The sequence below is a fragment of the Chamaea fasciata genome, unplaced genomic scaffold (genome assembly GCF_029207755.1).
Source record: "Chamaea fasciata isolate MVZ Bird 193981 ecotype frontalis unplaced genomic scaffold, bChaFas1.0.hap1 SCAF_24, whole genome shotgun sequence".
Lineage (NCBI taxonomy): Eukaryota > Metazoa > Chordata > Aves > Passeriformes > Sylviidae > Chamaea > Chamaea fasciata.
In genome coordinates, this window is record NW_027094109.1 from 328,544 (window position 1) to 345,229 (window position 16,686).

General features: G+C 46.3%; 1 protein-coding gene across 1 annotated transcript; it reads right to left on the reverse strand.

The window, feature by feature from the left end:
* Nucleotides 1–1,959: 1,959 nt before the first annotated feature.
* Nucleotides 1,960–13,096, reverse strand: LOC136300765 (transmembrane protein 45B-like). The gene is made up of 6 exons (XM_066203382.1): nucleotides 13,008–13,096; nucleotides 6,715–6,916; nucleotides 6,006–6,218; nucleotides 4,786–4,970; nucleotides 3,684–3,829; nucleotides 1,960–3,026 (listed from the first exon to the last, which is right to left on the reverse strand). Exons 2-6 carry the CDS (start codon nucleotides 6,896–6,898, stop codon nucleotides 2,909–2,911), a joined length of 846 nt encoding a protein of 281 aa, XP_066059479.1. The 5' UTR covers nucleotides 6,899–6,916; nucleotides 13,008–13,096; the 3' UTR covers nucleotides 1,960–2,908.
* Nucleotides 13,097–16,686: the final 3,590 nt, after the last annotated feature.

The following is a 16,686-nucleotide window of genomic DNA, read 5'->3' on the forward strand; positions in this document are numbered from 1 at the left end:
AGGAGGTAAAGCAGGTGGTAAAAGCGGAGGCAGGGCTTGTTCTGCTGCTACACCTTCCTTTCAGCCTCATGTAAAAGTGGCTGTGCGGGGTGGCAGCAGGAGATCCTATCTCTGCCCCAGGAATGAGTGGCTTGTGGATGGGCTGTGCTGGCTCCTGATGAAGTGTTTGTCCTTCCAGCTGCAGGAAAAGCAGCTGACAGGACCTCTGTCTGCTTTGGGGCTCCTTTGTAAAGAGAAGGGTAGGATCAACAGCTTCTTCCGGCCGTCGATGAGCAGGACACCTGAGTGACAAAATCAAACATCGGGCTACAGTTACACAAGAAACAAACATCCTTGAGACACCACCTCGGGCATCCTGGTCTTTTTAAAATCAGTGTGGATATGGATACAAACCCAACCCCAGCCCATTCCAGCTGCTTGGCCAAAGGATCCAGTACAGAGACACTTTTAATTCCATTTATAGAATGGTTTTGGTTGGAGAAAACCTCCAAGATCATCAAGTCCAAACATTATATGCTGAAAAACATGATCCAGAACAACTGTTTGATATTAATGTTGTGTTAAAAGCAAGTCTCCATCTAGGACTGTCCTAAAATATCCACCTCTCAAGAAAATAATGTGAGGATGGCATATGGTTGCATGTCTATATAATAAACCATCTCTGTACCACCGATCCAGACACCTTCATACCTTGTTTGGGTACCTAAACTATTTACAGACTGTTTTTAATTGAAATAAAAGTCATTATTTCTCATGCAGAAATGAACCCAAAATGTATTTCCTTCCTTAATCACAGGCTGGATCTCTCCTCCTTTGCTGACCTTCATACCTTGGAAAAGAATGTGCTCTGGAGCTGCAAAACAAATTAGTGAGTGCTTTGCTGACAGTCCTGGGATGTTTGTGGAAGCAGGGAGTTAATGAGGCAAACAGAAACCATTCCAGACACCGGGTGCTGTGGAGGGAAAAGGCCTTTTGTTGCCACACAGTGACAGGGGCCAAAGAAAGGGGGGGGGGGGGGGGGGGGAAGGAGACAGCAACTTGATTAAGAGCTGTGAAGAATCAAATAAACCCTATCTCACTTCCAGAAGCAAGGAGTGCTTTTAGAAACCAAAGTCAGCTTTCACTTGTGTGCCCTGGAATGGAAAAAAACTCTGGCTTTCGGGGGTGGGAAGGAGGAAGATGACTGCATCCAGCTTGGATCCGTTCCTAGTCCAACTGCAGCTGCTGCCCTCCCCTGGCTGTTTAATGGGAATAGCGATGCTTGAGCTGTTTCCAAAAAGAAAATAATTCACAAAAGACCAGAAATAATTCAGAGCATCATACAAGGCTTTTTTGCTCTTCAGTGAACCCATCCCTGTCCTGCAGCATTCCTGTTAACTTGGTTTGTCCCCTTCCTCATGGAGTGGGGTCTCTGCCATTAGCAGGTGGCACCTGCAGAATGGGCTGTGTCTCATAGCAGCCAGATGAATTTGTGATGTTTGGAAAAACTATCATGCCTTGGCAGAAAAGAAGATACCTACAAAATGCTCCTCATGTTCAGTGGTTACAATCATGAGACCCAGTCATGACGTTATGAGATGGATTTACAGAGATGCAGCTCTGCTGCTTCACTGTCATCATGCCCAGTCTGTTTGCACCTCCCAGGATCCAGCCCCGCAAAATAAACCAGCTTAGCAGTGTATATACAGGAAAACTGGCACTCAAGGAAAGCTATTCTTTATAGCACTGTTAATAAGTAATAAAGTCCAGGCTGCAGTCTGTGACAGGCTCTTTGCACAAGGGAAAAAGGGTTAAAGGATGAACTTTGCCTTCCCTTGGACCTGCCAGGAGCTGATTTTCTGTGCAGTCATGAACATGAGCACAAAAATCTGCTGCCATCCATCCCCCACTACACAGCAGGGAGATCTCAGTGCAGAGCATCCTTCCAGCCCTGGGGTTTGAGACATGAACAATGGCAATTTACCTTATGCTGGTGGTTATTTTATTTATTTATATATATAGATGTATATAGATATATATTTTTAAAAAACCCCGCAGTACTAGCATGTTTTCCTTGTGTCTAGGAGGTGACATTTCCAATCACTTTTTGCAAGAAATTAGCCAGTAAAGGCAGCCTAAAAACAAACCATGTGCCTGTTTCATCTTGCTTTCCAAGCTGAGGGGGTTTATTTTCAATAGAAAACTGGGACATTTCATGAATCCCTGCTGCATAGTCGTGTATTTTGCAGTCCTTCAGGCTTTGCAGGTCTGAGGGACGGATTTTTCTAAGCTATCATTGCACACTCTATAATTCATCAGTCTTAAATTGAAGGATATCAGCTCAGTGAGGAGTTTTATTTCACATTTATTTACTCTCTTAGCCTTTAAGTGAACATGAAAACGATTAACAAAACCCATCTTTAGTTCAAAGCTTCAGTAACAACATTTGTATTGTGTGCAATCAAGCCCTGGTGCTGCAAAAATCACCATAATCCCACACTGAACACTCTTTTACTTGTATTCCTTGGGGTGATGCCTTGCTATAGAGGCACATGACCTCAGCCTGGCGATTTCCCTGACTTCAATCATGGCAGGTCAAAGCCTCTAGGCTCTTGGAAAAGTCAGCTGGCCAAAGGATGCCCTCCATCCCTATGGGAACACATGGGGGAGCCCATAGAATGAAGAAATCTTGTCATGTTAAATTTCCATGCTTTGTTTTGTTGCTAAAAATCACTTCAAGCTGTGCCTGTGTCTGAGCCTGAGATATTCAGGTTCGGATGGAGGGCAGCCACCTCTGTGTGCTCAGCCTTCCTCCTAGCAGCACCATGGGGGCACCTCTCACTCTTCCAAAACAAAAAATACTTCGTTAGATTTGTTTCTTTTGGGAAAAGGACGTTTCATGTATTTGGAACAGGAGTTTACACCCTCTTCACTCTTCATCGGAGCCGTTCAAGAAGGCAGCTTGGGAGCTGCTGTCACACTTCTGCTGCCAGACCCCCAGGTTGATGTAGGGCTCTCCACTCCCTCTCCAGAACCTCTGGAGACAGCTGTAGCACAGAAGAAATAAATGATTATTAGAAAAATCCCCAACCCAATGCCACTCAGCAGAACCCTCATTCTAGAGGTCCTAAAATGCTATTGATGGGGAATTGAGTGGTTTTTGTTCTGTAAAAAGTCTATTTGATGGCATGGACTGAACTATCTGTTCTGTAGCTCATATAGCATCCCTCAGAGCATCCCTTAAAGTGGGATAATCTTCCCATCCCCTTGGAAAAGCCAAACCGGGGGCAGGCAATGTTTTAGTTTTTGTACCTCTAAGAATTCAGTGACCTTCAACCACTTTGAAGTCCTTGCAAGGCAGGAGATGAAGTGTCAGGAGATCCTGGTAATGCTTTGATGTCTCTATCAAATTAAAGTTTGACTTCAGCACTCAGTACAGAGGAAAATAATCAGTGTGACTTCCAGGAGCACCTCTAGGACTCAGTTGTTTGACTTCTCCCCATTGAACGCCCGTGTTCTTCATTGACACTGTTTTGCATTCTGTGCACTCAACTGCCCTAAAACCTGTCTTGGATTGCTTATTCAGCCGTGATTTTGTACTGCAGGAAGGGCTGAGTTACATCTGTCTCACTACACGCATCCCACCCTGCCTGCCTACCCCAGACCTGCCCCAGTTCCTGTCCCAGCCCCCGTCTCAGCCATACCAGTAAGCGAGGGTGTAGTTCACACACAGGATGGCCACAGCAGCTGCCCAGTGCCAGAAAAAACACATTGTGAGGAACATGATGTTGCTGTGGTCATTCTCATCCCACACTGGACCTCCCCACGGCTGGAACAGCACAACACCGATCTGGGTGGAATAAGAAGTTGGTGGAACAATTATGCTGGGAAAAAAATTATAGAATCCAAGAATGCTTTGGGTTGGAAGGGACCTTAAACAACCTGTGCCAGAGCCTCATCACCCTCACAGAGATACCTTTATTCACCACCACCTCAGCGGTGACTGAGGAACTTGAGCCCTGACCAGGACAGAGGTTTTTGCTGAGAGAGTGAAGTCCATCCTTGCAATGAGAGGCCACACAAAGCCAATCTGTGCCCAATATTTCTCTTTTTCTGTTCAATATCCAGACACAATTGTCCCTCAGCATTCCAAACTCCAAGCCATCCTTTAAAAATCCCAGATTTAGTATTTTATAAGCTCAGCATAGTTTTGACCTCTGAATAAAGGCTGGTTTGGGCTAGTGCAGCCTGGAAAAAGAGAAGGGAAAGTTGTTTGGTTTTGAGGTGGTTATTTTGGTTGGTTTTTTGTTTCTTTTTGGTTGGTTGGTTTGGTTTTGTTTCTTTGGGGTTTTTGGGGTTTTTTTTGAAAGCTGAGTTTTGACAGCAATTATCTCCAACTGATTACTTTGCTTTTCCAACTCCTACCAAAGCAAGCAGCTGGCTGTATTTTAACTCAGCTGTTTTATTGCTGGTGGGGTTTGTATCTTTCCACTAAACCAGAGGGAGGGCTGCAGGGAGCATTAGACACATTAAGCAATTAGTACTTGGTTGTTAGGTACTGCGAAATGTTGCTCACTTGCTTTCAGTCTTCCCCCTGGAGAAGCAATAAGCCAAAACAAGCAGCTCTTGCAGCAGGAGCAGCCATCAGAGATGACCTGTGATAAGTAAATTTTCATTCTGGGTTATGAGCTATTTATGAAGTGAGCCTGGCGAAATAATCCTTGGGAGATGTGCGATTGATGTGTGATGTACAACTCGTTCCCCTCTTTTCTCTTTGCTCCGTTGCTCTGGGAAGGCAGAACGGACCTGCCAGAACCATGTTCCCTGGACAATGGTGATGCTGGCTCGGAACATCTCCAGGACAATGTTGTCACGCAGGAAAACCTCCAGCAAGATGCTGCCAGCCCCAGCGAAGATGGTGATGAGCAGCAGGGAGTGGATGTGCTGATCCAACATGGGGCGGTGAAGGACGTGGTAATAGAAGAGACAACCTGCCAAAACATGAACCCTGCTTAGAGCAGCATTAACAACAACAGCCATGGCCACCGAGTTGAGTAAATCACCTCCCTGGATGGCAAATTGAGACAGGCCATCATAGAAAGTAGGGACTCCACCATAGCACCATGTCCCTAAGCCTCCTGGCATCCCAGCATGCTGGAAGGATGAGATGCCCAACCTTGGGGCAGGAGGATCTGAGCAATACAGATCCTGATCAAGGACAGGGTAGTTTTCTTCCCACATCTGTGCCATCACCTCTTCAGATGATCCTTCCCTTCCAGCCAGGCTCCTGCTGTGTCCTTCTTTCTTGTTGCTAAACTTCACCATCTTTTGGCAGCTGTAAATGATTGATTTCGTGATCTTACATGCCAAACTGTGCATGTGGAGCTGCCCCTGCTGCTGCCTCAGAAACTTCTGGTTTTGGGAGAGGAGAAGTAACAGGACCTGTGCCTTCATTAAGGAGGGTTCTATATAAAAAAGACCTTCTTTTCCCATGGCACAGTGTTGGAACTGGATGATCGTTAAGCTTCCTCCCAAGCCAAGTCTTTTTAAGATTCTATAATCCAAGATGGGTCTGGAATCCCGGCTGGTGACTTGCAAGGCAGTCTGAGGACAGAATGATATTTGTGCTGTGCTGAAGCTGAAATTAATCACTTCAAATTGCCACGTGCCATGCAAGCAGATGAGGCTAATGATGCCTGCAGTGGAATTAATGGCTCTCAGGGGAAATATGGGGCGGGAGAACAGCCTGTGGATGGCAGAGGAATGCGGAGTCCACCAGCCATTTGGTGTAACAAGGAACCTCATTCTGCTGCTCTGCACTGCAGTAGCCCCAGAAATCCCAAAGCAGAACCTATCTGTGACTGCATTTGCCATCTCATTCCATCCCACCCTGCCATAGTATATCCCCTACAATGTGTCCAATCTCCAGAGGCATCTGGAGCCATACCTCCATCAGGCAAATTTTAGTCCTTCTTTGACTTGGTGCCCAATATCCTTCCTCAAATTAAGTACCACCTTCTACCAACCTTCAACGAACACGGCCACGGCCAACATAAGGCGATCCAGACCCTGCGGCACCACCTGGGAGATGTAGGTGAGGACATCTACCAGCCCAGAGAGGCCATAGAAGAGGTACATAGTGGTGTGCTGCCAGTTCATCAGCTTCACCCAGTTGTGCTTCTCCCCGCTGTACAGGTGCAAGTGGGGACCATCGGGGACGAACTGCTCCGCCAGCATCCCTGCAGGACATCCAAGAGCATGGAGTTTCTGGAGGTTTATTTGCAATGGTTGAGACTACTCCTTGCTGGTGGGGGTTCTGAAGCAGGAGCTGGTGAGTTTGCATTATGAAGAAAAGAGTGGATGGAAAAATCAGGCCTGTGTTTAACAGCAGCTCAGCTTTGGGAAGGGGTATGAGACTTGCTTTTCCACATCAAGCTATACCAGAGATCAAGTCAAGATAGACATCAAGGATGCATCCAGGCTTCCCAGGGGAGTGCTAGAATCACCATACTTGGAAGTGTACAAAAACATGTAGATGTGGTGCTCAGGTTCATGGTTTAATGGTGGACCTGGCAGTGGTTAGTGATTGGACAACGATCTAAGAGGTCTTTTCCAGCCTTAAAGATTCTCTGATCCTTCCACATCTAGACCAGTTTCTCTGGAGTCAGGGTTCCTGTACAGTCATCACTACAGGCTAGGTGAATACTGGCATAGCAAGTGAAATATAACCCTTACCTATTAGAGAAAAGAGGATTTTGATTCCCCCTTCAATGGCATCCACACGCTGGAAACAGTAAGTCCTGTGAGATTTCTTATTTACTTTCTGGCTGAGATACTGCAGTGGGTATTTCACAGACCACCAGAGCCCAAATAGCAGGAAGAAGCTGCCTGGAAGCGCATGACCCTTAAAATTCGCCATCCTGTCAACCTCCTCTGCCTACAAGGCAAAGAAAAACAATGTCATTATTCAATTTAAACAAGTTATTTGGCATAACACTGGGAAAAAATAGGATTTCCCTTTCAGGGAGGACTGGAGTAGGCTTGACCAAGCACATGGGAATAGGAAGGGGCACTAGGAACCCCTGGGACTTCTCTGAGGTCCTTGCCCCAAGATTAGGAAATCTCAAAAAAGCCATAGTTGTTTCAAAAAGGCCCCAAATCTGCTGCAATATCTGACACGTCCCAGCCTGAACCTTTAATTCCAAGGATCCCTCTCAGCAATAGGTCTTGCTTTTCTTGCTCTTCTGCAAGTATGAGAATAAGGATCTGCTGTGGACCAGGGCAGGGTGGGATTTTCGGGACCAGGTAGGAGTGATAATGCCCAGGGAAAACAGGAACATCTAGGGGCAAACAGAGTGTTTCTTTAGCTGCATGAACAGCTACAGAAGTGATGTGCAAAGTCCAAATTTTTTTTAGAATCTCTGGAATTATTTCACGCCATAGAAGAGGTGAAAAATAGCCTGCAGCTATTCCACAAACCAAAACATATTTTGTTAAAAATATGCCTTCAAAAATATCCCAAAAGCTGCTTGAAACAAAATATTGTGGGTTTGGGCAAACAAATCAAGTTGTTCCCTGCATCCTGACCTGCTCACACTCCTTCCCTCTCCTGAACATCCCAAAACCAGGACTTGCACCAAGCCGCTGGAGCCTCTGCGCTGGGGTGCACACATGTATGGTTTGCAGGATGCTGGGAAACCCATTTCCTGGGAGGATTACAGCAATTAAACCCAGCCAGCTCCTGTTTGCTGTTTGCTTAATTAGGTTGAGAACTGATCATCTCTTTCATGTGGGCTCAGACATATGTTTGAGGGCTGCCTTGGTGTGAGGTGGTGTCAGGCTGGGCAATTTGGAATGTTATAATTGATAACGAAGGCTGTTCTGCTGGTGCCCAGGACTTCCTTCTCTGTTCAGTAACTTCTCTGTGCCAATCCACACATGACACTGGGCAGAAACCATCTCCCTTGTGGTGTGGATGCTGTCCCTCCACATAGCAGGAGTTGCATGGAGCTGGATCTGACCACCCCATCGCAGACATCCTGATTTTCCAGAAACTGCCTTCCCCAGCAGCATTTTGGGCTTCAATCCCCACTTGCTGAAAATATAAACCAAAAATGTTCTTATTCTGCTGTTGCACAAGGGATAATTTTTGTGGTGGGTTAATCATGAGTTGTTGCTATCAGGCTTGGAGAAAGGAGTTGTTTCTTTGGCTTTATTACTATCTGATTTCAGGTTGGTTTGTCCCAGAGACACCTTGTTTCACCCTTTGACGTCCATGGCTGGTGCAGATACCATCTCCCAGCAGAGTCTGTCCCTGAGCAGGAAAATCCAGTGGGTCAAAACTAATCTCCTAAATCCCTGCAACCAAATTGCCTGATCTGAGCTGGTTTAACCAAACAGCTAATCCAACAGCTCAAGCTAAGCAAACATTGGCTCCATGTGCAAACATCACCCCAGTAACATGCAGCCACACATGGGAGCACATGGGGCCAGTGTCCCTGAAGTGCCATCAGGCTGGTTTCCATCCTGTTTTCACCAAACATTTAGGGGGGATTTAATCCAAGAGTGGAAAAGCTGTACATGGAAAGGTCATGGTGTGAGCTGGCAGCTTTGCAGGTCACTATTAACACTGCAGGGTTCTGCCTTATTTCATTACTTAAAAGGGAAGATCTCTTGACAATGGGTGCATTGGGTTATTAAACAGAAAATCAAAGCAAGATGCTGTTTACCAGCAGGGCTGGCACAGTCCAGTGGGTTAATACAATCATCTTTGTAGTCCTTTGAAAGGGGCAATTGGGAAATGGGAGCATCCACCTGTTGCCCTGTGATTAAGGGAGCAGCATTCCCAAGCCATGGAGAGGGCTGAAAAGTCAGTATTTTCTGGGTGAGTAGAGAATCTCATCATAGACATGAAGTGGGGGAAATGGCTTTAAACTGAAAGAGGGGAAATTTAGCTTAGGTACGAGGAGGAATTGTAAAATATCAGGGTAAGAACCGGAAGCAGAACCAAACCCATCCCAGAACACCACAACAAGAAGGATTGCAGGCATATCATGCTGTATTAATGCTATAATTATAACATGACCACAACATCATATAACTGATGTAGCTCTTGCAGTTACATATTAAACGCTGATACAAAGTGGGGCCTGATGATTTTCCACCTGAGATCGACGCAGTCAAACTGGGATGACCTAAAGGATAAAATGATCAATCACAAATAAAAGTTCAGCTAAATAGGATATGCACAGCCACCTTACAGTGCTTATGTGATCGGGGCTGAGCTCAGGGGGTGATGGGGACTCTTTTGGGGTTGCTGGCCTGATATCAGGGAGCACGTGGCTCAGCTGGGACATGTGACCAGCAAAACTATTTCTCCTGCTTCTCTTCCTCCTCTGAAAACATGCAATGGGTAAGCACAAGGGAAAAAAACCAACCACAGTTATGTTTGTGCCCTAAGGCAAACAGCTCTTTTTTATCCCTGTAGCTCCAAAGTGAGACATGCTTACAACCAGCAGGGAAAAGAACAAGCTGAAAGTCCAGTGGGTGCTGGTGTTGGTGGCCACAGCCACCATCCCAGGACATCCCTGCTAAACTTTGTCCCTTCCCTCATTACCCAGCCATGTTTGGCAACACCCCCTTGTCCCTGCTGGCTTGTCATTCGTGTTCTCTGCCCTGTTTATTATGGTGCCCTAGGCTGTGTCTGCTTAATGATTTACTGCTTCATCTGCTCTTATCACCTCCCACAGGAGCTTGTTTTTTCTTGGTTTATAGCTAATGCACCCAACCACCTGGGGAGGCATCTGGATGATGGTAAGGGTAAGGAGACTGAGAGCCTGATTAGGCTTTCACCTCCTTCTCACACTACCCTGGAAGTCACAAACTCTCTTTTTAGCCAAAACCTAGGCCATTCTACCTTTCCAAATGTCTTATTTGGTTTCCTGAGGGTTTTCCCATCCAGGTTTGATGGATGCTTCTCCTAGGATCCCCACTCATAGCCCATATTTTAACTCCAAATGCAATTTTGTTTGTTTGTTTGTTTTGAGTTTTTTTGAGTTGGTTTTTTTTTAAGTCCATTGATAGTGTCTCAGTCAGGGCATCACTTCCTTTTTCCTCAGCTAGGAAATTACAGTCTGAAGTTCACCAGTGGGAAGAGCTGACAGCCACCACCCCTACAATAAACTTTGCCCTTCAACCTGTGTGAATCAGGTAGTTCAGACACACCGGAGCTGGTTTGCTCACCGTAGGACCTGTGCTTGTCTCTCAGAGCACCTGTGGGTGACAGGGATGGTCCCCAGGGAAAGACTGACCCAGGGAAGAGGAGAAATGCGTTGACTTGCAAAAAAACCCGCCCAGGCTGAGGTGGGGAATGCCACTGAGATGTGTATCTGCAGATAATGAAGCTATTTCCAGCCTTCCGGAGGGGCTCCTCTGTTGAATCTGCAGCTGCAGGAGCACATCTAACCCCAACCTACAGACTCACAGCAGCTGAGCTGCTGTGCTCCAAAAAACATCCTCAGTCATCCCCTTCCCTATCCTGCATGTCCTCTGTGTGTCTCCCTGAATACAACACAACCCCACAGCCCAAATCCAGCACCTGATGGGGATGGCAGTAGTCCAGACACAGGGGAGCACAGAGAGATGGCAGGAGACACCCGAAAGCTATCTGGAGAGGCATCACTGACAGTGATAAGCCCTCCCGTACCCTGTGCTGTCTCACTCATTACCAGCATTGTCTTATTCGTCTGCAGAGACACTTATAATCATAGCAGCACTTCCATTAGCTCCCACAGGAGCTGGATCCCTAACGCATTAATGTCAGGCTAAAACCACACTCTGAACCATTACATCCCATTATTGTCGAGTTCTCTTTTCCTTCTGTCTCTGTCCGCACCAGGGAGTGTTAACAGTGACACTGAGCAATCATCTTCCTCATACTGGTGAGCTCAGCTGCAGCCTCAAAAGCAGGAAAGCAACATTTCTGCCTCTAAAGAATCTTTAAGGGGTTTGGACTTAGGTTAAAAAAATGTCATCATTGGAAACTATTAGGTTCAATTGCCAGGAAGTATGTGAAGGACCATCAGGTACTGCAGGATCTGCAGCCAGAGAACACAAACTGAAATAATCCATCCTCCTGAAATGATAAAATTCAACACGGAAGTTCAAACAGGGATGAAAGCTTTAAATTCAGGATGCTGGAGTAGAGGTCTATTTAATAGACACAATGGATCCACCTGGAAAGAGACACTGAGGGAGAGAGATATAAAAACTAGTGATGGAGGCATTATACAGCTCTCTGCTTCTTCTTCCTTATGCTGTCTCCGTTTGTCTCCTGTTTTACAAGCCCCTGATTTGGATTCTCCATCCCTATCCTTGCCCTGAGCCCTGCCATCGGGGAAGCAGCAAGAAGCTACATCCCAGCAAAGAAAGCTGAGAAATAAAATTAATTAGCCAAAGGCTAATTACAGGGGGTCAGAACGGGCACTTCTTCATTCTTTCTCTTGTGACCTGCATTTGTTTATTTGTGGTTTTAAGACAGTGAGGTCTGACTTTAAAAATTATTTGTTTGGGGAAATGCACTTTACCATCTCAAAAGCCATTTTTCTTTGCCTCTACGTAATGGTAAAGAGATTAAAGTGCTTTCTAAAGAGGTGAGTGCCATCTGTGCCCTGAACTGCCTCCCTTGCTCCATGATATGTTATGGGGCAGCCCTGACTCCAACAACCCCTCACAGGTACCAACCCAAAATAAATTCAAACCCAGTATTATCACCACCAAAAATGCCACAAAAATCAGTATTTATAGAATCCTAGAATCACAGAACAGTTTGGGCTGGAGGGAATTTCAGGATAGTATCGTTCCACCCCCTGCCATGGGCAGGGACACCTTCCACTAGACCAGGTTCCTCCAAGACCCATCCAACCTGGCCTTGAACTCTTCCAGGCCACAACTTCACTGGATTCCACAAGTTCTCTGGGTATTTTCCAAAGAGGAAATGAATGCTTGTCTTCAAATTGTCTCAATGGCCCCAGAATGTGACACAGGTTAAGCACTGTGTGTCTTTAATATCCCTCAAGGAAAACTATTGAAGACAAAGGATTAAAATCATTTCCATTGCAATACATACCCAAAATATCGATAAAACACGTAACCCTAAGCCTCCTGAGTACCACAGCTTGTCCCTGGGTATCGCAGAGCTGTGGTCCCCAACATCCCCCTCCACAAGCACCTGGAGCCTTGGCCATTGCACCCTGCACTGCCAAGGTGAGGGGTTGGTAGGTTTTAATGATAACCTGGTAGGAAGAATGGAAGAAAGAAGGGAAAAAACCTTCCCCTGCAGCAAAGGTGGCCCTGCCCACAGCAAGGGAGGTGGCACAAGATGAACTTTAAAGTCCCTTCCAACCCAAGCCTTTCTGGGACTCTACGAATCTAATCTGTGAGGTTTTAGGCATTAGATGTGACTTTTCTAGGCATTTCTGTGGTAGAGAAAGGTGGGGAGGGAGTTGCTGGTTCAGTGCACACAGCAGAAATTTTGGTTTGGCTGTGAGACAGAGGGTTTGCATTTAATTTGGCTGGGAGTGGAGGAGGGAGCCAGCAAGGGCTCCTTGCAGAGCGGCAAGAGGGTTTTGGGGCCCTGCTGCCTCCAGGCTTCCCCGCTCTCACCTCTGCCTGCTTTAGGGCCCCACATATGTTTATTTTTCAACTTCCTCCTTGGAAAACGTTGCTGTGGGCTTGCTGGACTGTCCCATTGCCTCCCAGCCCAGCAGGGACAGCAGCCTATGAGCCCCTCCACGGGGACCTCAGAGCAGGGGGACACCTCGGTGGGCTGAGGACACTTTAATCTCTCCCAAAGGTGCTTTCCTAAGGGAAGAGGTGGTTCACCCACCCTGACACCTCTCTTCTCTCCCTGTGGAGTTTGGATGCCGAATTGAGGGGTCCATAAAGGGCAGGCAGGGGGTGCGTTCCCATCCCATGGTGTGGGGTGGCTCCCCCCCTCCCTGTGCCAGCCCTTGCCAGCAGAGCCTTACCTGTCCTGGTGATCCTGGTGCTGCACCTGCTCCCAGGTGATCTGTGCTCCTCCCCTGCCTGTGGCACACGCCTCACCTGCCTCCTCCCTGCCTCCCAAACTCCAGCTGGGAGGGAAAGGTGATCCTGGACACAGAAATCCCCCACTCCTGGGCACACCAGGTGCTTCAATTTGCAGTTTCCTCTCACAAAAGTAGTCCATGATTTGCTGAATTCTGGCTGTCTCAAGGCTTTTTCCCTCCAGATCTTAATTTTCTCAGATTTTGTACAATGATTAGATTTCCTTTCATCAGAGACCCCATTACCCACCTCATGCAGGGTGGCATACAGGGGAGCTGTGTGGGGCATTACCCCCCCAATCCCAGGTACCTGCACCCCTCATCCCCAAAACAGTGCATTAATTATTAACTGGATTAGCTCCTTCAAAGGACTTCATTTTCTATTTTCCATATTTCCCAGGTTTGATGGATGCTTCTCCTAGGATCCCCACTCATAGCCCATATTTCAACTCCAAATGCAATTTTTTGACCAGGCCTCCTATAAAAGTGAGTTTATCCTTAATAATACTTCCCACTTTCATCTCCAGTGCTGCAAGTGCTTTACAAATGTTAAATAATTAACCTTCATGACACCCTTGGGAGGGAGGGAAGTGTTATTATGACTATTTGTAAAGGAAACTCTGACAGTGCCTTCTGTGCTCCAGCCCTGGGTTTTACTCACTTTTAGGGAGCAGTGCAGCTACTTACAGCACTGAGAACAACTACACCTGCTACAGGGAATTTGTAGTAAGAAAGCTGGGTTTTAATGTTTTAAATATATCCACCTTGATTTATAAATGACTTGAGGTTTAGAAGAGCTGTCTGCCAACCCCGTCTTTTTCATTTATTATTATATTACTATTTCTATTTATTGACATCAAGTCTATTCCCTCTCCTGATCCCACCATGTTGTTTAAACAGATGCATTCTTAAATAAGAAATAATTATCAATTAATCCATCCTTTCTCACTTCCCGGAGAGGTGAGTGCTGCTAGAAGAGAAGAGGCATCCCACAGTCATCCTCTCCTTTATCAGTGGTGGTGGTGGATGCCAAACCCTCTGTGTTTTTCAGATGGGATAAAACAAATTTTCCAGATAAAAGCCAAGCTCCAGGTATTTCTTGTTTCTTCATTAAATTGTTTCACAAATGTCCCAGGAGCCTGATGATGTTCTGTGTCCCACAAACCCTGGAATAAATCAGAATTAATCAGGGGGTTTGTACTCACTGTGCTCCAGGCACATAGAAGGATTTACCCCCAGAAAACTAACCCCCAAAACTGAGGCTGAGTAATAAATGGAAAGAAAACAACTGTTGAGATGGAGGGCGTGGGAAAAATGTAGAATTATTTAGCTTGAGAGTTGCTGCAAGTTCATGAAACAAAACCCAAGGGATATCCAAAAATGCATATGAGACCCAAAAAAATGCAATGGAAAAGTCTTGGTCATAAGTGATGGAAGTTGACGTAGCTGTTACATAAGAAAGGCTAAGTTTAGCTAAAAACGAAACCTTAAGTTAAACCTGACTCTGAAATGGGAGCTTGTTCCCACCCAAAGCTCTGCCGAGTTATGTTGGTGTTTCTTGGCTACCAGGAAATTTGCGCCTTCAAATATTTGCAGAACAAAATCACGGGGTGTGTAGAGGGTGGATCTTACTCTAAGGAAATAAATAACTTCTGTATGTGTATTTACTGTAGTAAAGACCATCCCTGATCTGGGGTTATGCAGAACCCCAGCAGAAGGTCTCATTTCCAAGTGGTCCTGAAGAATAATTTCCTGATAAGACACATCAAAACCTGACATCCTCTCCAACTTATGGCCATAACTTCCTAGACCTCAGCCACTCTTAAAATCTTCACAGTTCCTTAGACAGCCTTGAAACAACATGTGAAGGCTGTAAATTCTTCAAACCTGTGTCCAGTTCAGGCTCTCTCCATCTGCAGGCACTGGGCTACCAGTGGAGGTGGGAATTCTGGCCAGCACAGCACATCCAGCCTAAAAAAACGGTCCTGATCAGCAACTTTTCTAAATCTTATTGCCTTTCCATGAAATGAGTCCTGAAACAAATTTCAGAATTCTTATTCTAGGAAATTTTGAGGCCTCAAAAAAGCTCTTTTGTGTCCTGCCAATCTCTAATTTTCCACCTCCTCTATTTTCTCCCTGCTTATCTCACGCAGAGCTGCAGCTCCTAGATATACCCATAGGAGATCTAGCAGCAAATAACACCCTGGCAGTCTCTTCATATCAACATGCAAAGCTAGGAATGACCAAGAGAACAGGAGTTTGCTTCTCTGGGAATCATCTCAGTATGCTGTCGGATTAGACAATAGCTGCAGTCTCCACGGATGCAGCTTGGGATGCAGGATGGAGCGTGCTGTGGGAGTGATGCTCAGAGAGAGCTCAGAACAAACAGCTCAGAGAAACGGGGGAAATGATGGAGTGTCAGTGCCAGGAAATTTGTTCCCTCATTTTCCTGCGCTGGCAGAGGGGATGGGTGAAGGAGTAATTTCCCACGTGGCCACATATCCGGGGAGAGGAGTTGCACAGGCTGCCTGCAATTTTAAGAGACAGGAAAGCAAGCTGGCACACTGGCCAGACACAGATACTTGTCTGGTCCCTTGCTGGAATACCGATGTATTTTCCAGTCAAAATTATGATGTCTCATTTTCTTCCCCCTCCTCCTGTACCCACAAAACCTGACTGTTTAATGCAGGCAAAAGGTTTTATACGTAGATGCTCCCATTTCTAAGTGAGCCACCTCCTGGTGGCACCTCCCTAAGCTTTCCTGGTACCCAGGGAATGATCCCTCCCAGCATCCTCCCATCTCAGTATTGTTTGCCACACGAGTGCTCACCCATTGTGTGCAACCCAGATTCCCAGTGATGCTGAAGTACCTAGGAACACGGAAAGGGGCAGAGGCCTGCAGCTGCTCCACAGTACCATCACCTAAATTTATTCCTCTCCGTGGGCCACTTCAGTCCCCACATACAGAAAGATGGGGAGTGCAAAGTGCCCTGGGGAGATGACAAAGTGACCCACCAGGCTCTGCCCAAAATGTGACCCAGTTCTCGTAAATGGCCTGTTCCGGCTGAGAAACGAATTTGCCAGATGGCAAAAGGAGGAGATGAATAAATCCAGCATGGCACATCAGCAGCTGTGGAGAGCAAACAGCATCCGTGCACAGCCAGGAGGAAAAGGGACTGCTTTGGGGTAGAATTGGGCAAGGAAAAGTGACATGAGTAAAAACAACCCCCAGAAGTGTTTCTGTTACACCCCCTGTGGAAAGATCCGAGACCCCAGCTGGGTAAGAACAGGCAAGAATTAAATAAAAGCAGTGATTCAGCTGCATCAGTCCCAGCTGGATGCCAGAACTGTAGCATGCTTGGACATGGCAAAAGCATTATTAAGAGACAGAAAAGGAAATTTTTGTAGCCAGACAAAAGAAGAGGAAGAGAAAGAGAAGGCAGAGCATGAGAAGACAGGCATGGGAGAGGAAAGTTCAGGGAGAGGCGGTGAAGGTTAAAGATGAAAACAACAGCACCTAAAAGGAAGCACGAAGTGGCCAAACTCTGTGGGAAATTTTAACAGGATAAAAAATAACTCACAGCTGATGAGCAGTTAAAAAAAGAAAGTGGGAAGGCACGGA